This window comes from Meriones unguiculatus, chromosome 15, assembly GCF_030254825.1.
Source record: "Meriones unguiculatus strain TT.TT164.6M chromosome 15, Bangor_MerUng_6.1, whole genome shotgun sequence".
NCBI lineage: Eukaryota > Metazoa > Chordata > Mammalia > Rodentia > Muridae > Meriones > Meriones unguiculatus.
The window spans coordinates 6,755,098-6,780,478 of record NC_083362.1 but is presented as its reverse complement, the minus strand read 5'-3'; the positions used below and the strand labels follow the sequence as shown (position 1 = coordinate 6,780,478).

Genomic DNA, 25,381 nt, shown 5'->3' with positions numbered 1-25,381 from the left:
AAAGGAGATGGCCCAGAAGGGCCTGAAAAGTGAGCTCTGTCCTTCCTGGAGAAGCCACCTAGCAAACACACTGTTCATTCAGGACCCGCTAGAACCCTCACACGTAAGATAAGGTCTCAGACGGCAAAGCCCCAGGCTTTGGGGTTAACACTCCTGGGCACAGAAAGCGCTATTCCCATGTCACCCTGGGCAGGGCTCCCTCCCAGAGCAAGAAATAATCAGTCATTTCCAGTCCGTGTCCCCCAAAATGTAGTTGTAATATTTTCTGCTTAGGAAAAAAAAAAATGGACTAGCGGTCCTGGCAAAGCAGGAAGATGGATTCGGGTGGAGTCCCCACTGTTGGGGGAGCATGTTGGGTGGCACACAACTGTACTCCCAGCCCTCGGAGAGCGGAGGCAGGAGGATCCGCAGAATTTAAAGCCAGTCTGGACCATACAGCAAGTCCATGTTGCCTGAGCAATTAAGCAAGACTTGTCTCAAAACAAAAAGAAATTTTCAAAGGGTTGGGAGCCAGGCCTGGAGCTTATGCCTGCAGGCCACCACAGTGGAGGCTGGCGGCTTGTCTGGGCTACACAGTAAGTTCCAAGACAGCCTGGGACACAGAGAGAGGAACTGTTTCGAGGAAAACAAAATCTTAAATAAAAGGCCGCGAATGCAGCTCTGAGACACTGTTTGCCTAACCTTGTGTTGAGTTCCCAGAACGACGGGGAGAAATGGCCCTCAGTGCAAGAGGGATAGACACAGGAGGCACAGGTCTTAGGGTCTAGGTCAGAGGGGGATCCCGGCCACTGTTAGTGCCCGAGAGGCGAAAGTCTTGGGGGATGGCTCATCACCAGGACCACAAGCCCTCTCAGGGGCTGCTGACCTCATGTCCAGTCCATTGAGGAAGAGGATCCGGTCACCTGACTTGAGGGAGGCGTTTTCAGCTGGGCTGCCTGGGGGGGAGAAGAAGGCCTGCAGTCAGCTGACCACCCCACAGTGGAGGGGGCGGGGTTCTCCCCTCAGCCCCACCCTGTGAGCCAGGTAGCCATTTCACGGCTGAGAAACGAGACTCTGGGCTGTTGAAATGGTTCAGCGAGTCAGGAAGCTTGCTGCCAAGTCTGACGGCCTGGGTTTGATCCCGGAGACCCACATGGCAGAGACACGTGACTCCTGTAAGCTGTCCTCTAACACACACACACACACACACACACACCCCGGATGGCGTCTGGGTACTCCCATCCCTCCTCCTCCTCAAAATAAATAAGCGTAATTGAAAAAGAAGAGGCATGGAGAAGGACTCAGCTGTAAGCATGCCTTCACACGCAAACCAACCAATCCACAGCCCACAGCCTGAGCACCTCCTCTAGGGAGTCACGGAGTATGAGCCACTGTCCACCTGTCCTCATCAGCTGCGGGCCACGAACCAGCCAGTCAGAAGGGGCCCAAGAACCCAGTGACACTGTGACAGTTACCACCTATCCTAAGTTTAACCTCTGAGGATGGAAGGCAATGTCTTCATCACGTTAACTGATACCCGGAGACTCATTTTGACCATGGGCAGACACGTTCCCTGGGCAGGGAGGCTGGACTGTCTGAAATAGTGAAGGCAAGCCAAGTACTGGCATTTACCACTCTGCTTTTTCTTCTTCTTCTTTCATTTTCATGTGTGTACACATGTTTTCATGTGGGCGGGTGCATGCGTGTGCGTGGATGGGTGCGCATGCACACGCTCTGGGAGTGGCATCTCCTCCTTCCAAGGCCGGAACGACACAGCCAAGGCAGGTTATCATACCCACCGAGCATTTCATACGTGTTTCGGGGATCCAAACTGCAGTCCTATTTCTACCCAACAACCGCTCTAACCACTGGGCAATCTCCCCAGCCCTTGCTCTCTGCTTCCTAACAGTGGACGTTTACAACGTGACTAGCAGGCCTAGACAGCATCTCCAGAGAGAGAGCTACAACAGGCTTTGTCTCCTCTCCCCTAATCTTAGGGACTCCGGGTAACCAGTCCATCCCTCACCAGGCAGGACAGATTCAATCCAGACCGGTCCATGGCCGCGCAGAGTGAAGCCGAAACTCTTGTTGCCTTTGTAGACACGAACAGTCCTGGAGTAAAACAGTGGAATGGGGCTGGAGGTGAGTGGCCCTCCCTGACTCACCCCGAGGACAGGAGACCAGGGCTCAGGGAATGGACATGTCTCCTGTCCAGGCCCTCCCACACAGCCACAGTCCACGTCTCCGACCCGGCTTGCCCAGGAGCAGGCGACGCCCTCTGCTGTCGCCCGCGCGCCCCGCCCCGCGTACCTGCGAGGGCCCCCCGGGCCGGTGCGGCCGCCCAGCAGCGAGGCCGCCTTCCGTGGGGGTGGCTCATCCGGGCGGCGCGGCGCGGCGCTGGCGCGCGTGGACACTAGGAGGCGCTCCGGGCGCTCCTCGCTGCGGCTGCGGCGCAAACGCTGCGCGCCCTGCGCCCTCCGCGCGCGGCACAGCTTGCCCAGCAGACCCTGCGACACCACCTCGTCGAACCGCGCCCGGTGCTTCTTGGGGATGAAGATCCTGCAAGGCAAGAACCGTCGGGTCAGGCGCGACCCCTGACTGCGTTCCAAAGGCACGTCCTGGTGACTCTTCTGGCCCCTTCCCAGGGGTGACCAGGAAAATTTCACCTTCCCCTTCGGTGAACAGACCTGTGTCCCCAGCTGTCCTAGACCTGGTCGCGTGATGGCTGGGCAGGTAGAAGCGCTTGCTGCGGAGACTGGAGACGCGAGAGTTCGAATCCCCGGGGACCCACATGGCGGAAGGAGAGAATTGACTATCCTAGACTACACCAGGAGGGAGGCGTCCTGCTTACCCCACCTTGAGAAAGCCACACGGTCTGTCCCCATGACCCCAACCTTTGAGGAGCCTCCTTGCTCCCACATGAGTCATAGAGGCCTTCTGGCTGTTGCCTTCCATCTCTGTCTGTTCCTTCCCTCCATCCTCTCATGCCCTTGCACCTACCAGGCCAAGCCCAGCTAATGCTCCTCTCTCCCCTCCTACTTCCAGGACTGCCAGAGAAAACTGCATCAGCCATCCGCAGGGGTCTGCCTTCCTCCGAGTCCCTCATTCTTTCCGTTCTCCCGCTTGCTTCGCTGCCAGCCCTGCCCACTTGCCAAAGTGAGGGCAATGGCCACCTCCAAGCTTTTGGCTCTGCCTGGTGCGTTCTTATTTTTGCCCTTTTTTTTTTTTTTTAAAAAAGAATGATTTTTATTATTTTTAAGTGTGCATGCGTGTACATGTGCATGTCTTTGTGTGTGTGTGTGTGTGTGTGTGTGTGTTCCCAGGCCCTTGTATGTGTTTAGTAAGCCTCTGCCCATTTACCAAATGCTGAGGCTCAACTGTGAGGGTCCTGTGGTGCTCTCCAAGGTAGTGGGAGGAGACAGCTTCCCAGAAGCGTCCCTACCCTGGGACGAGTCGCCGGAGCCTGGGAGTCTAGGACCTCTCTACCGCAGGGATTTGTAGCTGGACTGTGGGCCGCAGTGATGGGAAAGGACTTGGCACTGGAGAAAAAAAGCGTGTGAGTGTGTGTGTGTGTGTGTGTGTGCGCACGCGCTATCCAATCTCATTTCCGAATAACAGCCAGCTAACACCATGGCGGACTGCAGGAGATTCTAAAGCACAGAGAGATCTGTAACTTTGCAGGGTCACGCAGCTGGCCTCTGACACAGCTGGAATCGGGGCTCATGGCACTAGCAAGAGCTTCCTGGCTGTACCCCAAGGTTGTCTTCCCTCTTCCTTGTGCCGGAAGCCAACGCCAAGGGCATCGTGGGGAGTCAGGCGAGAAAAGAGGAGGGGACCGACGGCTTGGCATGCGGCCCAAATACTCCCTCTCCTGAACTTGCTCTCAGCCTCAGCGGGTGAAATTAATAAGGCTGGCCGGGCAGGATGAGCTCCTGATGGCCCAGATGGGGTGTAGCTCTTTCGGGAGGGCCGTGCCAGCCCCGCCCCCTCCAGGCAACCAGGAGATCTCCTGAGCCTGACCCTTCCATCTGCTGGCACAGTCCTGGCCCTCTCCTTATCGCCCTGCCTTGTGTCCGGGCAAAGGATGCCGGGACTGCCCACCTCCTGCCCTCACCTTGCACAGCCCCAAGCTCTGCCGGGCATGAGGCCCACATTCTAACGTGGGCAGGGGTCAGACGCCCAGCCCAGTCGGACGTGCTCGCCGGGTGGGCACCGGGCTGAGTCACAAACCGGGGAGGTGGACCGTGGTGGCTAGTTCGCTTGGCATCTGGAGCTTGGGCCAGAGGCCAAGGCTGCCTGCTGAGCCAGACACCCTTCCTGGCTGCCGTGAGCCTTCCCTGCGGCTCCATCACTGTCTGGCCCAGCCAGCCGAGTCCTGGCACCGCTGCGGGTTAATTAAAGCCTGCACAGCCGAATTCATTATAGGGGCAGATCGCTGCCTTTTGGACTGCGACTGACCAGCCTTAGGTCTCCAAGCTCTTCACGATGCCCGCAGGCCTTCCTGAGTTCCCAGGATCCTTCCTGAGAGTCACCCGTCTGTACCCTTCCACTGGGTCAGTTCTGCTACCGGAATCTCCCCTAGGGTCCTCTCCTGCCCGCGTGTGTCCTATCCCAACTCAGTTTGCTTCACTGAGCCCTTGATCTCCAGCCAGCGAACCGGCGGAGACGGGTGCGAGCCTGAGAGGCGGCAACCTGCAGTTCCCGACGGAGCAGAGGTCCTGCCTTCCAAACTCAGAACTCGCTGCTCTAGGTGCTCTAGGCTCTCACCCAGAGCGCGGCACCCCGGCCCTCCGCCCTCTCCCGCGAACCGATGCAGGAAGGTTGATTTTCAATCCTAGCCTTTCATCCTCCCAACCCCTCGGGCCTCGCGCGGGTCCTGGGTACCCAACATCGAATCCTCACCGCCCGCAGACCCACCAGCTTGGAGCCACTGTCCTCCGTTTCGGGGCTCCGCCCAGTCTAGATAGATTGCCCACCCAGGACCGGGGACCTCTCTGGATGTCCAGGCCCCCTCCCCCACCTCAGGCTGGCCGGATGCGGGGGCAAGGTTCCGCGAGGCGCAGGACGCGGTAGGGAAGCTACCTAAAGTGCCGAGAGAAGCCCTGGTCCTTCCCCATCTGGATCCGCGACGGCGGCACGGCAGGTGCGCACGGTCAGCGGGTGGCGGAGCCCGCGAGGACCCGGAGGGCGACTCCACGCTCCTCGGCCGGGCGAGCGAGCGCGGCCCCTCCCGGCCAGTCCCGCACCGTGTACCCAGGCCCGCCCCTTCCCGGTGGCTCCGCCCCGCCCCGCCTCCCCTCTCGCCGCCCTGGGACCCCTGAGCTAGCTGCTGCACCTTGAGGAATGGAGAGCCGGGTGATTCGCGGCTGTCAAGCTCCCTCCTCTGCCTTCCCTCTCCACGAATCTCTAGCCCAGGGTCCCGGTCCCGGTCCCGGTCCCGGTCCCGTTTACAGCGGCTGCCAACACTCAGCTACAGCCAACGCCTTTTGTAGTACTTGGGTAGGCATTTGCAAGAGACTTCGGGGGAGCCGCCCTCCCTACATACCCCGGGCAAGCCAGGGAGAAGGAGGCCTTGAATGCCGCGGCCAGGGCCGGAGGCTGCGCTCCATGCTAGGGTTTATGGATTCTAGGGGAGATGGAAGAACTCCAGAGATCTTTGAGGTCTTGGTAGCCAAGGGAGGGGTGATGCTGGGAGGCAGCCCAGTAAAGGTGTAGGCTGGGGCTTGAACAAAGGTTTCCACATAGAACTCAAGTGTTCTGCATCCTCAATGCCGTTTACTTCTTACTTTGAGACAGGGTCTCCCTAAGTTCCCCATGCTGGCCTTGAACTCACTCTAATCCAGGCTGGACTTAAATATGCTTTCCCCCATCTTTGTCTTTCCCCTCCCCCTTCCCTTTCCTTTCTCCCTCCCTTTCCCTCTTTCCTTTCCCAATTCCTTCCTGCTTCCTTCCTTCCTTTCTTCCTTCCTTCCTTCCTGTCTGTCTTTTGATAAGGTCTTATGTAGCCTCAAACTTGCTATGCAAGGATAACCCTGAACATCTGCCTCCATCTCCTGGGTACTAGAGTTACAAGCATGGACCTTCAGGCCTGGCTGTATTCCATTCAGGAAATCAAAGTCAGGGCTTTCTGTATGCTAGCTAAGCATAGCCAACATTCAGCCCAGACCTTGAAGATTTGATCCTCCTGCCTCAGTTCTCAGTTTCTTTCTTTCTTTCTCTCTTTCTTTCTTTCCTTCCTTCCTTCCTTCCTTCCTTCCTTCCTTCCTTCCTTCCTTCCTTCCTTTCTTTTGAAACACAGTTTCCCTGTACAGCCCTGGCTGTCCCGGAACTCACTCTATAGACCAAGCTGGCCTCCAACTCATAGAGATCCATCTGCCTCTGCCTCCCTGAGTGCTGGGCCTAAAGGTGAGCGCACCCAGCCTGCCTCAGTTTCTTGAGTAGGCTGGATTATAGGCCTGTTCCACCCCGTGTGGCTGAGTGGTTGGGATTTAAAATACAGAAGCGAGCTGAGGACGCAGCTCAGTGTAGGGCACTCCTGGGCATTCCTCAGCGAGGGGCTGGCGATGTGACGCAGGGCCAGCTCTTGCACTAGAACCTACCGGTGAGGGCTATTGTGAGGGTGCCATGGTGGAGGAGTTCCCGGCAAGAACAAAACCCTGCATTCATTCCCAGCCCTAAAAGCAAAACAAAAATGCCAATGCCTCAGCCCCCCTCCCTTGTATTCTTGGCCCTACTGCACTCTTGTCACCTCTTGGAGCTATTTCTCCCTGGCAGCAGCAGCAGCCCTGTCTCCTCATGCCTTGTCCCCCTTGCCCTCCCCCATGCCCGGGAGCACAATTTTTATCTTGAGAACAGCTCCTGGCAGCAGGGCCACCACCGCCCCATCGTTACCGAAGCATCTGTGGTCACAGTCGCCAGCACCAGTGTCCCAGAACCAGCCACGCCCAAAGGCTCTAAAACCCGTCCACTGAAAGCACCCAGTGCTCCTGCTGCAGTCTGGACGTGCTGCTTCAGGGCACCGAGAAGTCCCCACGTGGGGGGGGGGCAGTGGCGGGGGTATTCGGCCAGGTGACTCAAGACAGCACAGAGCACACGCCAGGGAAGAGGAGACTCGGAGACCGGCCTACCCAGCCTGCCTCGGCGCAAGGGCATTATCAAAGACCACCACAGTCATTCTCGATCACAGGCAATTCCGCACCCCTTCCGCCCCCTGGAAACATTTGGCACTATCTCAAGACACTTTTTGGCTGTCACAAAATGACAGCCGGGAAAGGAGTGTGCTGCTGGCATCTAGTGGGTAGAGGCCAAGGACGCTGCTTCCAAACAGCCCATGTGCCTAGGGCAGCTCCCAACCACAGAAACGGTGAGGCCCCAAAGTCGCCTGGGAGATCAAGAGACTCTCCCTCTGGGAAGTCATCGCTAACTGATCACACACCATGAGGCACACTTCAGCAGCATCAGCTCAAATGATCCACTCCAGTAACTGTAGTGTACGTAGCTGTTAATGATTTTATATGTGGTGCTCGTGTGTGCCTCATGCATGCTTGAATGTGGGCGCATGCACGTGTGAGTCTTGCTACCAAGACTTGCTCTGGGGATCCTCATCTTTGTCTCATGAGGCTGAAATTACAGATGGACGATTAGCGGTGAACAGATCTGGGGATCTGAACCCAAGTCCTCATGCTCCTACCCAAAGCACTTAAGCTGCTGAACCATTTTCCCAGCCCTCACATAGAAGTATTTTTATTTTATTTTTTGAGACAGGGTGCCTAGCTGGTCTCAAGAGATCCCCTGCCTCTGCCTCCCCGAGTTCTGGGATTAAACGTGTGTGACATAATAGCTGGTTGTTTTATTTATTTGAGAAAGGGTCTCACTATGTAGCTCTGACTGACTTGGAAGTCATTGTATAGACGAGGTTGGCCTCTAACTCACAGAGACCTGCCTGCCTCTACTTGCCAAGTGCTGGGGTTAAAGACATGTTCCATCATGCCTGGCTCTGTCTGTGTGTGTGTGTGTGTGTGTGTGTGTGTGTTTTGTGTGTGTGTGATACCCTTCCCTGAGTGTGCCTGTGGAGGTCACAGGTCAACATTGAGTGTCTTCCTCAATTGTTCTCCATCTTGTTTTCTTTCAGACAGACTCTCTCACTGAACCTGGAGTAAACTGATCAGGCCAGACAGGATGGCCTGTGAGCCCCAGGGACCCTGTCTCCACCTCCCAGTCCTGGGATTGCAGAATGTATCTCCTGGCTTTCACGAGCGTGCTGGAGAGCCAACTGCAGGCCCTCGTGCTCTCAGAGCAAGCGCTTCCCCTGTTAAGCCGCCTCTCCAGCCCTATTATATCATATAAACCTTCTTTGTGTGGGGTACAGGGGTCACACTCAGGTCTTGAGCGTATCTTCTACCATAGGGCTACCTCCTGCTTTTGTTTGCTTCTTTGTGGTGAGGCCTCTTCATGTAGCTCAGGCTGGCCCTGAACCCACCCATACACAGACTCAGACTTGCAACCCTACATCAGGCACCTGTGTGCTGGGTTTGCTAAAAGTGTGCGCCCCCACCTTTGGTTCCAAAAACCACTGGTGTTGCTGAAAGGACAGGAGTGGAAGGAGCACAGATGCCCCCTCCTCCAGCGCAACCCACTGTCTGGGTAGGGGGCACCGAGAGCCAGCCAGCCCCACTCCTCAGGCAGCCTGTGAGGATCAGTTTCCTTGCTCAGGGTTGCAGCATCGGTGAAGAGACAGGAGGCTTCCCGTCCAGACCGCACCACTTTAGTGGGGCCGGCTGTTTTGCTCTCTGCCTGGCTCACCCTTTCCTCCCCCAGATGACACCCCCGCCCCACCAACCGTCTTTTCTGTTTCCTCCTGGACACATCACACTTTTCCAAACTGCCTGTCCTGTCCTAATTAGAAAGCCATTTTACCACTTAATCAGACTGGGATTCCTCGGGGAACAGACCCAAATTAGGCTCCGAGTGGCAGCAGGAAATGCTATTGTAAAGGAGCACAGTGCCTTTGTGTGCTGTGGCCGCAAATCTGGACACATTCAAGGTCTTCGCTGATATATATATCAGAGAGAGTTGCATGTAGCCCAGGCTAGCCTTACGCTTGCTCTGTTGCCTATGATGTCACTCTCTACCTCGGCCTCTCACAAGCCGCCCTCCCTGGTTTTATGCAGTGCTGAGGATTCAACCCAGGGGCCTTGCTGCGTGACTCAGGTTGGCCGTGAACTTGCGGTTTTCGTGTCTCAGCCCTCCCCAAGCGCTGGGATTACTGGTGCGTGGTCACCTAACTTTGTGAAAATGTATACATAATAAATAAGCATCTGTAATTAGTGGCTACTGTAGGGGAGGGCTCAGGAGCGATCTCCCTCCACGGCTCCTCCCCCTCTGCTCCTCTCCCCTCTGCTTGGGCGGCCGCAGACACCCCAGGCACCACCTCCCGACCACAGGCCACACTTGTGTGCTGTGCGTGGGTTCTAACCTCCGTGGGAAGCTTATTTATTTAGAACCAGGGTATTGATAAACTACTCAGGTAGGCTTTGAACTTGTGATCCTCCAGCCTTGACCTCGAAAGGAGCTGAGATTTCAGGTGTGGCTCTAAAGAAAGCTTTAGGTGCACACACACACACACACACACACACACACACACGTCACCACCCCCATCATCACCTACCATCTTTTGTCTATTAAACCTCTTATTTAAGCCGTGTCTACCTGCCCTGTGGCTTCCCTGGGCCAGGGCAGTGATTCTTCCTTGCCCTTATTCAATGGCAGGCCAGGGGGCCCCTACTCATCTTGTGTGAATAGGGGCGACTGACTTCCGGGCCCCTCTGAGGCCCAACTCCTGAGGTGTGCTGCTGACACCTGCTGAGTCCCTGCCCTGACTGCAGGAGTCTGGGTTAGCCATGGGCTGCCCCTGAACTTGGACTCTCAGAATCAGCTAGCTGCGGCTGTGATGTTTCCTTTTCGCTCTTGACACTTCTCCAAAAGGCTCTGCACCCGAATCCCGGCATCCCAAGAGGCCGGCACACAGTGGGGACGTTGGCAGCTGGCCAGCTCCAGGGAGGGAGGCGTTAGGAAATGCGGGGCGGGGGGTGGGTGGGGAGACGTTGTCTGAGGTCCCCGCTGCCGCCCTACCCTCCCTTCGGAGCCCAGCTGGGCGCCGCCCCTTCCTCCAACAGCCTCCCCAATTTTCCTGTCGCACTTGACACCCGCTGGCAGCACAGGCTTCCCATTCATCCTCCCAGCAGCGCCCGGGGAAGCAGCGGGCCACCGGGGCATCCCGAGCGTCCGGGGGTTCCCGCTTTCTCCAGGAGCTAAATCTAGACCACCCCCTCCTCTCCCGATCCTCCGCTGACAAGCGAGAAAGGCAGCCAGCGGAGAGGCAGCCGCCGTCGCTGTCCCAAGAGAGGCGGCGGAGACAGAAGCCCCGCAGCACCGAGATGAAACCAGCAAATCCGAGCGGTCCTCCCGCTGAGTCTGGCCTGGAGACGAACGCGCCAGATTCCCCGGGGACAGCGGGGTCCCCTACACACCAAGCCCTCATGGAACTGGGCAGACCCGAGCTCTGCCTGTCTGTCACCCCCCTCCCCCAGGACGTCCTCAGCCCCCTGCATCAGCTACGACAAATTCCGCTCTAGAGATAACTTTTTCTTTTTCTTTTTTCTTTTTTTTCCCTATCCAGAGCTTTTTTTTTTCTTCTTCTTCTCAGCTAGAGTCAGTCCCCCTACTCACCCCAGGCAGCTCATGGTGGCCTCTTTCGGTGGCCTCCTGTGCGTTTCGCTGCGGAGTCGAGCTGCTGAGCGCGGGCTGGTGGGGGCGGGGGGCTGGCCAGCCCAGTCCCTGACATTGGCCAGGCCCAGAGGGAGGGGCAGACCGCGGGGTGAATGGCAGCGAGGGGAGGGGGCAGACTGAGCCCGGGAAGGGGAGGGTTGGGGCAACTGCGGGCCCCAGAAGCAAGAGCCGGGAGAGAAAACCAGGCAAGACCCACAAGGAGAGCATGAAAAACCCCAGAGGGTGTCAGATCGAAGCTGCACGAAAATGAGGCCCTCAGCGAAGGGAGCCAGGGATTGGAGGTGGTCCTGGGTCACCTGGAGCCTCTCCAAGCCAGGACCCAGCGGGAATTTTCTCCAGTCCTTAGCCGGTGAGCTGGAGAGGTGACCGCACACAGCTCAGTGGGTCCCAGAGCCTGTCACAGCCACTGACTGATTTGTTCTATAACGGTCCTCTCGGGTCCTCGACCTGACTGTGTGAATGGAGCCGATCTGGTGACAGAGCATTCTTCAGGGATCTAATGGGGTCCTTGGCACACTAAACTATCATCACCACCATCATTTACATCACCACCACCATCATCAACAACATCAAACTGATATCAAAGAGAGCCTAGTGTAGGGGCTGAGGAGACGGCTCAGTGAGTAGAGGCCCTGCACAGTCAACATGAAGACCTAAGTTCCATACTCAGCACTCAAAAACAAAACAAAACAAAACAAAACAAGTAGCCACCTGCAGTGCTCTTTCTAACTCCGGGGTTGGGGTGGGGGAGGGGCAGACAGGTCGAAATCTAGGGTTCCCTGGCCTGAGTTCAGTGAGAGAGACCTTGTCTCAAAAGATAGGGTGCAGATGGCTGGGGATGCTGTCGGACAGCTTAAATTCCAGAACTCAGGAGGCGGAGGCAGACAGATTGGCATGAATTTGAGACCAGCTTGGGTTATACAGCAAGGTTCAGGCCATCCAGGGCTATGCAGTAAGACCCTGTACACACACACACACACACACACACACACACAGAGAGAGAGAGAGAGAGAGAGAGAGAGAGTGAAACAGAGAGAGAAGTAAGTAAGTAAATAAATAGAGCTCAATGATGTGGTGGTTCACATCTGTGATTGCATCATTCATTTGGGAGCCAGGGCAGGAGAATCTTGAGTTCAAGACCAGCCTGGGTGACATAAAGAGAGCCTATCTAAAAAGAAAAAAAAAAAAAAAAAAAAAAAAGGCAGAGAGTGGGCATTGCCTGTAGGGTTGGGTGGCGTCAGGACCCACACAGCTGTTTCCTTCATAATGTGCCCCTGCTTCACAGGAGGAAGCCAAGCTTGGTGTTCTATGAGCAATCCCGGCCATCTTGGTTTGGGATGGAGTCCGGGAGCTTCGGCTTTACCTTCACAGGCCAGCATCAGCAGTTCCTTCCACCATCCTAACCGCCCCCGCCAATCCCCCCCCAGACAGGCTGACCTTCGTTCATCATCTCACAGGCCCTCCTGGACTGGCGAAATGCCACCCTTCCTGGAATGAAACCCACGTTGACATCGGCAGAGGTACCTGAGGTTGTCCAGCACCGGCCCCTGGGCCTCACTGGGCAGTACCACAGTGAGCGTCCACACCAGCTCGTCCACACGTTGCTCGGCAGCGAACTGCTTCAGCGCAGCAAACACCTGCTCCTTGGCTGTTGGCTGGTCCCCCAAGATGTCATCTACCTGCAGGGAGAGGATCCTGGTGGAGCCACGGAGAGTCCTCTGACGACCTCAACAGGATAGCCGACACAGGAAACACTTTGCCCAGCTCACCCCCATTCTAACCTCTCAGCTGCCTTTGACACAGGGACCATCAATATCTTCGTCTAAAGAGCGAAGGTCTCAGAGGCTGACAGAGGAAAGACTGGCAGGGAAGTGATTTGTGGAAGGGGCAGGTCACACAAGTCATAGGTGTTTCAAGGTTATCGGGTCAGGATTTGAACCCAGGAACAGCCATGGTTTGCCTGTTTTGCAGGACATTTATTTACATATTCGTGTCCTCGGAGGCCAGAGAACAACCTGCAGGAGTCAGTCCTTGCCCACCACGTAGGTGGGTTCTAGCGACCAAACTCAGGTCGCCAGGGCTCTGAGCCATCTCAGGCCAGGGACAGCCATTCCTAAGACTCTATGGATCAAATGACTTAACAGAAGCGCTTAAGCACGGGCAGGCGCTCGCTAATTGCTAGTTACTATTATTACAATACTATGCTGCTGTTCCCTTCTGCATCGCGGTTCGCTAACGGTTCCCACAGAGAGTACTCTGTCTCCACAAAAGCACTACAGAAGGTGTGCCCTGGCCATGAATTTTAGCTCTCGGTCTCTGAACTTTCTTGGGGTGTTCTTTCTCTTTGTGCACATAACTAGATAATGCTAATAACAGGGCATCTATTCAGAGGGGCGTGGGGCCACTGAAACTGGTGTACAAAATGCACACGATGTTTCCTGGAAAGGAGCTTAATATTCCTAAATCTCTCTCTCTCTCTCTCCCTCTGCCTCCCACTCCCTCTTTCCCTCCCCCTCTCCCTGCCTTCTCACTAATTTTCTTTGTTTCTGTTTTGCGGTGCTGAGGATGTAGCCCTCAAGCGAAGCAAGCGCCACTGAGCTACATCCCCAGCCTTCCTTGTGCGTGTGTGTTTACGCGTGTCCATGCTCCTGTGGGAGCCAATGTGTGTGTCTTCTCCAGCTCCTCTCCACTCCCAGTCTTTCCCCCTTTTTTATTTTGAGATGGTATCACTCAGCTGTCCAGGCCGAGCTTGACTATCCACTGCAGCCCAGGCAAGCCTGCAGCCTGTCCTCCTCCTGCCTTAACCTTCTGTGTGGCTGAGATGACAGGCCCAAGTCAGACTGAGCTGGTTTTCTCTTTCTCTCTCTCTCTCCCTCCCTCCCTCCCTCTCTTTCTTTCTTTCTCCTTTCCTTTCCTTTCTTTTTAATTTTTTTTTCTTTTCTGAACAGGTTCTTGTTCTATAGTCCAGTCTGGCCTCAAGCTTGGTGTCCTCCTGCCTCTACCTCCCAAGTGCTTGGATAACAGGTGTATCACTGCACCTGGCTAAAGCCCATTCTTTTATTCAGTGACCTGCTATCTGAATTCATCCAGTGTCCTGACAAAACAGTACATGATGACCTATGAGTGAACTTTAATCTTTCTGTCATCTTTCTGTCTGGCATTATCTTTCTGCATAATCGTGTGTGTGTGTGTGTACGCCACAACACACGTGGAGGTCAGAGGACAACTTTTGGGAGTCTGTCCTCTCCTACTGTGAGTTACAGGGACCAAGTTTAGATCATCAGGCTTCCAAAGGTAGTGTGCCTTTTTCTCCTGAGCCATTTTTCAGATTCTGCTACTGAACCTTGGAGCTGAACTTATGTCTGACTGCTTTAGTGAAGGAGAGGGAGGTGGCTCTGAAGAGGCAGCTCCATGGCTAAGAGCCCTTGCTGCTCTTCCAGAGGACCCGGGTTGGATTCCTAGAACACACCTTGGACAGCTCATAGCTTTCTGTAACTTTAGTTCCAGGGGATCCTGTGCCCTCTTCTGGCCTCCCTGGGTACTGCACAAACACAGTACGCAACACTGAGCCATACACACTACCCATAAAATAAAGAAATCCTTTTAAAATTGCTATTATTATGTATGTGTATGCATGTTACGGCCCAAGTATGGAGGTCAGAGGACAGCCTGTGGAGTTGGTTCTCTTCTTCCACTTTACACGGGTTCTGGGGTTGGGATTCTGGTCTCCAGGCTTGTGTGGCAAGTACCTTCATATACTGAGCTATCTCTAAGGTCCCCAGTGGCCTAAGTGGTTACCCAGTGCCCCAGGGCAGGCTTTCTAGCACAGAGAGAGTAGAGAGGATGATTTATCACTAGCAGGTGGTCCTGAGGGATTCTAAGCAGAGCCACTTTTTGCATGTTTGAGTCCTCACATATTGGCACTTGGAATCTTCGTGGGTCACTGTCTGCATGCCCATCGGCTATGGTGGCTCCGTATCTGACTCCAGTCCAGCTTCAGGCCCAGGACCCGGCACACAGCAGGTACCATGCATGTTTACTTGACAGAACTAAAGATGGCAACCACGAAGCATTTCCTAAGGTCCCCTGCTCATACCTCTGTTGTCTTCAGAGTGGTTAGGATTGTCTGTAACACCAGCCGCCCCCCCCCCCGACACACACCTGTGATTGCAGCTTTGGAATCAAAGCCAGCAGCAACAGCCTGGTTTCAAAAGAGTCTGTGGCTGGCTGCAAGGATGTTTTATGTAAGAAAGAGGAAAAAATAGCTCCCCCTCCTGGGGCCCAGGCCACAGAATGGTTTCGGTGTCATTTATTTCCCAGATGATTCCAACCTACATCTAAGCTGCTGGCTCCATCACGGGACACTAATGGGTTTTCTATTAAATATCAGCAACTTAGAGGAGCAAAAACTGGGGCAGACGCAATGCTGTGAGAACCCGAGGCTGGGGAAGCTAGTTCTTATAAGTTGGTGAAGGCTCCACAGAGACCATCTTTGATTGGGGTCTACACACTTTTGGGGAGCACTTGGTGAACCCCAACCAGAATTCACCATGTCCCATGTCCCCAGGCTAAAGAATTTCACCAGCTCTGCTTCCTGGGCAGGTCTGTATGTCCACCCTACCTCACCGGGGGCTCTGAGGATGCTCCCTTCCAGCTCTGCAGGGTTGGATGGGACAGGCCTTCAGAGGGCTCCATCCCAGCCAGTCATCCGAGATGCTAGGGGACATGACTTGTTTTTTATTGTTTTGTTTTTCTTCCTTCCCTTCTTCTCCCTCTCCTCCTCCTCTTTCTCCTCCCCACACTCTCTGCATTTTATACAGCCTGGCTGGCCTCAAACACTCTAAATCTCTGGGAATGACCTTGAACTCTTTAAAAAAAAAAACATTTAAAATTTTTATTTTACATTTGAAGAGGCAGAGGCAGGAAGATCTCTGAGTTCAAGGCCAGCCTGGTCTACAAAGTCCAGGACAGCCAAGGCTACACAGAAATGCCCTGTCTTGAAAAAAAGCAAAGCAAAACAAAAAATAGTTCATATGTTACTAAAGAAGACAAATACATACCACAGCATATGAGTGGGAAAAGGACAGCCTACAAGAGTCTCCTCTTTCTTCTCCCACTACCCCTTTCAACCCCAAAACTTCATGTTGAGGTGCGGGAATATTACGTGATTATCAGTCATTCTGGAAAACTGTAGAGAACTTTGTGTGGGTGGACAGTAAACTTGTTTAGTTTAGCTTCGGAGACCCCCAAATCCTAATGATGACCCCACCTCCAGCATCCCCAGGGCCAGACCTGAGGAGTTTCCCTTCTGTGGAGGACAGGTTCAGTTCAATCATCCTTGTCTAGAGGTAGAAGCTGTGCTTCCAGGCTCACCTTCCAGGTGATGTGGAGAGTTCCAGAATCGCTTGGTCACACACAAGTTCATTCTCTGTTCTGCTGGGGCCAGGCCAGATGAGGACCAGGCACATCTGTCCATCTGCCTGCCTGCCTGTCTGTCTGTCTGTCTGTCTATCGTCTATCTATCTGCCTATACTATATCTCCCTACTGACCTACCTCTCATCTATCTATCTACCTATCATTTACCTGTCTGCTTACTTATCTACCTGTTTATCAATCAGTCATTTATTTATCACCAGTCAATCTACCTACCTGCTTATATCTATCTACTAACCTGCCTATCTATCTATCTATCTATCTGCTATCTACCTACCTGTACCTGTCTAACTATCATCTATGAAACATTATTGATTTATATGTCATCTCGTTATCATCAATCAATGAATCAGTCGTTTATGAATCCTCTGTTTTGGAGGCAGTGTCTCATTAGTTTCTAGTTTCTCAGGCTGGCTAGAAACTTTGTCAATCTACCTATCGAGAACTTTGCTCACCCAGCACTCGGGAGGCAGAGACAGGCAGATCTCTGAGTTCAAGGTCAGCCATGGGTACAGAGAGAAACCGTGCCTTGAAAAACCAAAACCAACCGACCAAGCAAGCAAGCAAACAACAAAACAAACAGACAAACCAAAAGAGCTCTTCGCATCCGTCGGCCCAGGGCTGCGCCCAGTCCCTCCCTTCTCTGGGTGCCTTACCTTGCAGCTGAACTCCTGGGCCTTGCGCCTGCGCTCTCTGTGCACAGCGTCTGGTCGGGTCCTGCCAGCCAAACGCAGCAGTTCACGGCCCAGCGGGAGGCTGCGCCCAAATCGTGGGGTTAGCCAGGCAGCTGTCAAGGCTGTGGGGCCACCCTCGGGGCCCGGGAGCACTCCGAGGCTGGGTGGCACACGGGGGCAGCGCCGCGCCAAGCGCACGAGGTGCTCGCGGCTCAGGCCACCCACAGCCAGCCCCTCCACCTCCAGGATCTGATCCCCCGGCCGCAGCCCTCCAGCATGCGCGCTGCTTCCTTCAGCCACCTCCAGCACGAAGCAGGGGCCAGAGCCTCCCAGCTGGAAGCCGAAGTCCTCAGGCCAACCTTGGTTGCTGGCTGGCATGGCTGCTGTGGCGGTACTGCTGGAGAGAGAGGAGAGAGAAGGGGGTTATGGCTCTATCTGTGGAGGCCTGCCTAGGCCTGAGTCCCTCTACTGGTTTGCTCGACACAGACAGGTGTCATATCCTGTCATACCCCGCCCCCCACCCCATGCATCATAGGGGCTGTGGACATGGGTGCGGCTTTTAGGAAGAGGGCAGGGGACAATTGGGATGCTACCACAGGGCTCCAGGAAATGTGAAGGCCGGCATCTCACCAATCTGCATTGCCCTTAGCTTTTAGCCGTATATAGAAAAAACCAAGCCAAAACAACAGCAAAAGCCCCTTTGCTATTAAAGACAAATGGTACTTATTTGAACCTTCTCTCTCAGTCCCAAATGAGCCACACGTTCTAGAAATCTTAGCGCTGGAACGGGGGGAGAGGTCCCAAGACTGTGCACAGCCCGTGAGGAGGCTTTGTGAACCTCCCAGAGAGCCAGACTATGTGGCCTGTCATCCCAGCTCCTAGGAAGGCTGAGGCAGCAGTATCTCCAGTTCAAAGCCAGCTTTGATAACTCAGCAAGAGTTTGTCTCAAAGTAAAAACATTCTCACCCGTGGCAAACACACACAAACATACATGAAAATCATGAAAATATTTTTTTAATTAAAGAAACATTTAAATTTTAAATAAGTTCCCCAGACTGTGGTTGTTACTGTTGCTTGTTTTGTTTTGTTCCAGGAAAGGTCTTGGTTCTCTTCTGTATGTAGATCAAGTTGGCCTTGGATTCAGAGCAGCCCTTCTGCCTCTGCCTTCAGAGTGCTGGCATTGCAGTGTGAGGCACCATGATGCACTCTGCCAAGGCTGGACTTCAACTGTCTCCCTAGTCCTGCCGGCCTGGGGCTTTTGATCCTTCTGTCACCACTGACTTGGGAGGGTGTTGGGGTTTCTCCTTTGAGCCAAGACCCTTCTGCTCCTCATTAGCAAGGGGAGTGGAGGTCTCTGGGATTCTGGATCTTATTTCCTCAGGGGAGGAAATATCTGTCCTTCAGTGAGGCCTCTGGTGTGGGCTGCAGAGGTGTCCTGGGAACACAAATGGGAATGGATGGGCTACTGTGTTTCTGTCTGTTTGGGGTGGTGGTGGTGCAGAAATCCCCTATAGGAGTTTGTAGAGGGCTTTTGAGTGCCCACATGAATGTGTGTGATGTGTGTATGTGGAGCAGAGGAAAATCTTGGCTGTCATTCACTTTTTGTTTGTTGTTGTTTTTGTTGTTGTTTTTGTTTTTTAAATTTAATGTTCTACCTGCATGTGCACCTGAATACCAGAAGAGGGCACCAGATTTCATTATAGATGGTTGTGAGCCACCATGTGGTTGCTGGGAATTGAACTCAGGACCTCTGGAAGAGCTTGCTCTTAACCTCTGAGCCATATCTCCAGGCCCTGTTTGATTGTTTTTTGAGACCCAGTCTCTCATCAGCTTGGAACTCCCCAGACTGGCTGTCTGCCAGTGTTGCCTCCTCAGCTCTGAAATGCCACGCTCTGGCCCCTCCTTCCTTTTTTTCTCCACATGGGTTCTAGGAATTGAACTCAGTTTACTGATGGAGCTATCGCCTCAGTCATCTTTTTAAAAACATCTTTTTAAAGACAGGGTCTCCCTATGAGGTCCAGTCTAGCCCTGAACTCACAGCCATCCTCTTGACTTTAGCCTCCCAAGCCCTGGTGTTGTCTGTTGGGGGTGTAGGGGCTCCTGGTGCCGGCTTAGAGAGACCCTTGAGACTTTTTATGTGCATGTATATGAGTGTGCGAACATCCGTGAAGAGTCCAGAAAAGAGTGTTGTGGTCCCCTGCAGCTGGAGTTATGGACTGCGGTAAGCTCCGTGGTGCAGGTGCTAGGCTCTGGTTTCCTAGAAGAGCAGCAAGTGACCCTAACCATTGTGCCCGTTGAGGCCTGCGTGTTTGCTCGCCACAGGATCATGCACAGTCCAGGCTGGTCTCACACTCACCGCAGACCTGAGACTGACCTTAAACTCCTGCCTCTGTTTCCTCTGCTGGAGCTACAGGCATGCCCCACTATGCTCAGTCTCCTATTACCCTGGAGACAGAACTCGGGGCTTCCTGCATGCTGGATAAGCCCTCCACCAACTGAACTCATGCCTAGCCCAGGATGCCCTTAGATGTCCTTCAGTCTTCAGTGTAGACTTGGGGACCTGCCGACAGGCGTCTTCTCAGGGACTCAGTCTTCCAGGAAGCAGGAGGCCAGTCACTTCTTAGAGCCCAGAGTGTTAGCAAGACAGAGGGACCCAGCTTTCTAACAGCTGGATAAATTTGGAGGAAGCACCCTTTGGACGAGAGAAAGTGAGGTGTCCTGTGGCACTTGTCACCACTGGACACTGCAGGAATTCTTCACAGCTGTTGCAGCCTGGGGCTGGCAGGGGTGGTGGTGTCCACCCTGAGCCCGAATGCCCTTCTTTGCGCAAGGCTGGGTGTGCTGTCAACACCTCCTTTCTCACCTAGCAGAATGTTGAGCTCCTGTGGTCCGCTGGGAACAAGCAAGGCGGTGACATTACCTCATCCTGGAGTCATCTGAAAAGTCAATTCATGTACCACGAGAGAGGCTGAATCCCGGGCTGGTGGCTCAGCTCAGTTAGAGCACCCACAAAGCATGCATGAGACCTTGGGGTCCAGCCCCAGTATGTAATAAATCAGGCATCGTGGCACACAGCGGGAATCCTAGCACTTGGGAGGTAGAGGCAGGGAGATCAGAAGTTCAAGGCCAGCCTGGACTATACAATGACTTCAAAGCCAGAGTAGCATGAGACACTGTTCTAAATAAATGTATGTCAGGAAGAAGCTCCGTGGACAGCATTTCTGCCTAGCATACACTAAGCCCTGGGTTCTATGTGTAGCACCGTGGAAGGCCTGGCACATGCATGTAATTCCAGGGTGGAAGCTGGATGACCAGAAGTTCAAGGTCATCCTTGGCTACATAACAAGTTTGAGGCAAGTCTGGGTTACATGTGAATTATAGAGAGAAAGAGGGAGGATTGGAGGGAGGGAGGGAGAAAGAGAGAGAGAGGTGGTTAGAGCAGGCAGGCAGAGAGAGGCCCCACAAAAGGTTTGCATCCACCATCACAGGCAGAAGCAGGTTTTCTACACTTCCGAGGACTCAGAAAGCAGTACCTGCACCTTAGGCAAGACAAGCCTAACCCAAGGTTGGCCCTGTGGGAAACGGCAGAGCCAGCCCCTTTCATCACAATGCTTCCTTCCGCTTCAAACCTCTGTTTCCATAATGAGGGGGCTGGGAAGCTAGGGGAGGGGCACACGCTGTAACCCTGGCGCTTCACTTAGGAGGCTGAGGAAGAACGACCACGAGTTCAAGGCCTGCCTAAGCTACAGGCGAGCCCGTTTTAGAAAGAAACAAAGGGCTAACTGGAAATTGAACTTAGAGCGACGGCCCACAGTCTATTTCCAAACACACTTATTCTGAGCAACTCACCTAGGCCAGGTTGTAGAGTTACCTAATGGAGCCTCTCACCCTTTTCCACCAAACCCCGGAAGGCTACCAGGATCAAGAAGCCTGTCGGCAAGAACCGTGAGCTATCTCATCTGGAAAGATGACTGCTATTAAGCCTGAGGATGGAGTTCCAGCTCCAGAAACCACGTAAGAAGAGAACCAGTTCCCTCATGCCGTCCTCTGACCTCCACACATGCGCGTTGCCAACCCCTCCCCCCAACCCCTGTCAACAAAACACAAATAGGCTGTGGGCAGGTGCCCAGGACTTCTGAGCTGCATCAGACTTTCTGACGTGTCTCCATTCACTGAAAACCCGACTGAACCGCCCCCTCCTCCTCATCCCCTGCAGCTTCATTCCCCACCCCCAGCACTCACCTGCTTCAGGATGCAGGATTCCCAAAAGGCTGACTGGGCTATCTGACAGCATGAGATAAAGTCATGGGTGGGTGCCATACCCACTCCCCACATTTGCCCACTTACCGGCCACTCTGAGGACTGCAGTGGTCAGAGGACAAGGCCTAGCATTTGTGGAGCATCTAGGGACACCAGCTTTCTGTCGGCTCTGTGTAGCTCAGGGCCTTGGCATCGGTTACTGATGAACCTGAGGGGACAGCTGGAGTTTCGAAGGCAAAGCGATCCCCCGAGTAACCTGAGAAGCTCCCGTAACCGGGCAGGCGAGCAGGATGGCTGGACAGCTTGGCCAGGACTCAGGCTGTACAGAGGAAAGAACAGTGGTCCTCAGGCCAACGTGGAGACCTGCTGGGGTCATCTAGCCATGGGCCTGGAAGGTAGGTAGGTAGAGAGGATTCAAGTGGAATTTTTTGGGTAGGGTTGGGGGGGGGGCACCGGACATCAGTTCAATGGGACCAGTGATGGTAGAGCGAGCTGGTGGGACCCTGTGGCACAGGAGACCCAGTCTCCACAGAAAATGTCACAAGAGCCCCACAAGCTAGCGTTATTTGCAACAGAAAGACCCAAACCAGAGAAAACACGTGCATTGGGACTGAGCAGTTCAGTAAGTGGACTGAAACCTCCAAAACTGTGAGCCCAAATAAATCTTCCCGTGATGGTTAGTGTTAATTATCAACTCGACAGAATTTGGAGGCCCGTGGGAGAAAGGTCTCAGGCAAGTCTGAGGGAATTACCTGAGTTCAGTGAGGCTTGAAGGCTGGCCCGATGCGGGTGACATCATCCGTAGTTGGTATGATGAGCAGCATAAGCGGGGAGGGGGGAGCCGAACAGAGGCCTACACTCCTGGCTCTCGGCTTCCCCACGGGAAACGTGATGTGACCAGGTTCTTCACGCTGCCCTGGCGTCCTCAGCGTGGTAGACTTACTTGTACCTTCAACTGCGAGCTAAAATAAACCCGTTCCCCCTTAGGTTGCTCCGGTCAGGATAGTTTATCGCTGCAGCAGGAAAGGAAAAACTGAGACACAGCCCTTAGGTGTTTTTGCCAGGCGCTCTGGGTGCAGCAGGAAAAACAAACTGGACAGTGACTCCCTCCTACAGAGTACGATGTGACAATCGGGAAGAAGAAATACAGTGGAGAGACCTGGAAACCACACCTCAGGCGGTTACAAGGCCAACCCTGCCACCCACACACCACCTAAGTAGTACCTAGTCTTGAGATAAAACAATGACAGCAGCAGTTGGCCACTTCCCCCTAAACCCAAAACCCCACCAAGGGAGGGAAAACAGCAGAGGACTCCAGGTTGAATTACCACCCAAGCCTTGATTCTTTAATGCTTTTGAAATCTCTTATTTTGTTTGTGTGTGTGTGTGTGTGTGTGTGTGTGTGTGCATAGCACACATGTGAAAGGAAGAGGGCGACAAAGTCCCCTTTCACCATTTGGATTCCAGAGCTAGAGCTCAGGTTGGCAGGTTCAGAGGTGGGTGCCTTTACCTGATGGGCCATCTTGCCAGCCCCCACACCCTTTTTAATGCAGAGTTGGTTTCAGTTACCAACTTCACGCACCTGGGAAGAGGGTGCCTCAGTGGAAGACTCACATCCCTCAGAGGGCTGGAGCCTGTCTGTGGGGCACTTTCTTGCTTGCCAGTCGATGTGGTAGGACCAGATCTCCTTCAGGCAGCACCATCCTAGACACATGGACTGGGATGTGAACGAAAAGCAGCTGGTGCGATCCGGAAGCAAGCCAGTCTGTAGCATCCCCCACCCAACGCCTCTTCTTCAGTTCCTCTTTCCAGATTCCCACCTTGAGCTCCCCCCGCCCGACTTCCCTTGGTGATAGGCTCTGACGTGGAGATGCGTGATCGAGTAAACCCATCCATCCCCAAGCTGTTCTGGCCCCGGTGCTCATCACAGTAACAGAAAGCAAACTAGGACGGACACATGTGTATGCAGGCATGTGTGCATTCATGAGTGAGTGTGTACACACGTGTGTGTACGTGTGTGGGGGTGTGGGGGCAGAGGACAATCATGGGTGTCACTCTCACGAATGTCTTCTGCCTCCATCGAGGTAAGGTCTCTGATTATCCTGGAGCTCACAGAGTACGCTAGGCCTAAGAATCCTCCTGTTCCTGGGAAGACGGTTGGAGGATGACAGGCTTTACAGACGCCCACACATCTGGAGGTTTTGCATGGGTGCTGAGGATGAAACTCAGGTCAAACTTTGAGAGGCAAGCACTTAATGGACTGAGGGTTTTTTCCCTCCGACTCTCTCTCTAATGTGTGTGTGTGTGTGTGTGTGTGTATACATGTACCTACACACACACACACACACACACACACACACACACACACACACACACATATTTGAGACTGGTCTTGCTGAGGATCTCAGACTGACCGCAAACCCATGATCCTTTTGTCTCAGCCTCCTCAGCTCTGGGACCAGAGGTATATGCTACAATGCCAAGGCAGTACTTGAAAAGTATGCAGATCATCAAATGTAAGGAAAGCCTGAGAAATTGCCCTGGATAAGGGCATCCATAGGAGCTAGGCAGTGGGGGTATAGATTTTTAATCCTAGCACTTGGGAGGCAGAGGCAGGGGGATTTCTGTGAGTTCGAGGCCAGCCTGTTCTACAAAGCAAGTTCCAGGACAGCCAGGGCTACACAGAGAAACCCTGCTTTGAAGAACAAAACCAAACAACCAAACAAACAAAAGGATCCAAAGGAGTTCGGATGCCAGGGTGGGGGCGCTGGAATGGTAGCGGGGAATATTTGAGAAACAGTTAGCTTTCCATCCTGTGACAAAATGCCTTAGAGAAACAATTTGAGGCCAGGCATGGTGGCGCACGCCTGTAATCCCAGCACTCAGGGAGGCAGAGGCAGGCAGATCTCTGTGAGTTCAAGGCCAGCCAGGTCTACAAAGAGAGTCTAGGGCAGGCAAACTCTGTCTTGAAAAACTGAAAGAGAATATAAAATAAGGAAGGTATTTATTTTGGCTCACAGTTGGTGAGGCTCAGCCTCTGCACAGCTCGGTCCCTTTGTTTGTAGCTGGCCTTGAGACCGCTGGGCAGAAGAGGCATGTGATAAAGGAGGGAATGTGACCTCGAACTGTAAACCAGGTAATCCTTTCCTAACCCAAGCTGCTTGAGTCAGAGCGATTTATCACAGCCACAGAAAGGAAACGGGGAGCGCACCCTTCAGTAGATCACTCCCTCAGTTATTTTAGTGCCTTCATACTCCTGTGACATCTTAACAGTGCCAGCAGCGGGGGACAAACCTTCCATACATGAGTCTTTGAGGGCATTTTCTATCCAATCTTCACTAAATGCTGAACTGGCTAATAATGAGTCTATTTGGATTCGTTTGTTGTGCTGTGTCAAAATGTCCCATAATAAGATAAGACAACAACAATGGGGGCAACAGGATGTGAGTTACAGAAGGACTTTGTACTTTATTAACATTTTTTTACTTGGGTTGTTTTATTTTTTATTTATTTCTATTTTTAATTACACTTTATTTACTTTGTATCCCCCCTCTAGTTCCCTCCCTCTTCCCCTCCCAATCACTCCTTTCCTTCCCCTTCTCCACACATGCCCCTCCCCAAGTCCACTGTTAGGGGAGGGTTTCTTTTTCTTCCTTCTGATCCTAGTCTGTTAGGTCTCATCAGTAGTGGCTGCATTGTCTTTCCTCTGTGGCCTGGGAAGGCTGCTCCCCCCTCAGGGGGAGATGATCAAAGAGCAGGCCAATCAGTTCATGTCAGAGGCAGCCCCTGTTCCCATTACTATGGAACCCACTTGGACACTGAACTGCCACTTTATTAACATTTTTGTGAAGCCAAAAGTGTTTAAAAATGAAGAGTTTGTTCTAGGGACTGGAGTAATGGCTCAGCAGTTAAGAGTATATTCTGTCCTTGCAGAGCAGAGGGCAGGAGTTCAGTCCCTAACACCTCGACTGGCTGACTCATGACTGCCCAGTTTCAGGGGATCCGATAATCCTCTTCCAGTATCCACAGGCTCCCACACGAGTGTGCATACACTCACATAGAGACGCACACACATGTATACATAATTTTAAAAATTAGACCATGTTTTTAAAAAGTTTATTTTAAATATTCTTTTCTTCGCCAGGCGTGGTAGTGCTGGCCTTTCACTTCAGCCATTGGGAGGCTGATGCAGGAGGATTCCAAGGCCATTTAATGAAAATGACTGCGTCTCAATATAAAAAGTACA

At 53.4% G+C, this 25,381-nt stretch overlaps 1 protein-coding gene and 1 long non-coding RNA gene across 4 annotated transcripts in view; one reads left to right on the top strand and one right to left on the bottom strand.

Annotated features, from left to right (window-relative positions):
• The window catches only part of Grid2ip (Grid2 interacting protein), a 44,723-nt gene extending 21,875 nt beyond the window's left edge, over window positions 1-22,848 (bottom strand). Inside the window, exons 1-8 of one of the 3 annotated variants that reach the window (XM_060368084.1) lie at window positions 22,718-22,848; window positions 21,888-22,148; window positions 21,223-21,454; window positions 16,858-17,272; window positions 12,292-12,446; window positions 2,290-2,538; window positions 2,006-2,091; window positions 866-935 (exon numbers count right to left, since the gene is read on the bottom strand). In XM_060368084.1, coding sequence (XP_060224067.1) covers window positions 866-935; window positions 2,006-2,091; window positions 2,290-2,538; window positions 12,292-12,446; window positions 16,858-17,253 — 956 coding nt within the window. In that variant the 5' untranslated portion in view covers window positions 17,254-17,272; window positions 21,223-21,454; window positions 21,888-22,148; window positions 22,718-22,848. Of the gene's footprint in view, window positions 1-865; window positions 936-2,005; window positions 2,092-2,289; window positions 2,539-5,061; window positions 5,398-10,707; window positions 11,438-12,291; window positions 12,447-16,857; window positions 17,273-21,222; window positions 21,455-21,887; window positions 22,149-22,717 lie in introns of those variants that run through there. The other 2 variants (XM_060368083.1, XM_060368082.1) reach the window with 2 other exon arrangements.
• On the top strand, window positions 2,455-9,636 carry LOC132648031 (uncharacterized). Its single transcript, XR_009586390.1, has 3 exons — window positions 2,455-2,852; window positions 3,025-3,175; window positions 8,111-9,636. It is a non-coding gene; the product is annotated as an uncharacterized LOC132648031 (long non-coding RNA).
• Window positions 22,849-25,381: the final 2,533 nt, after the last annotated feature.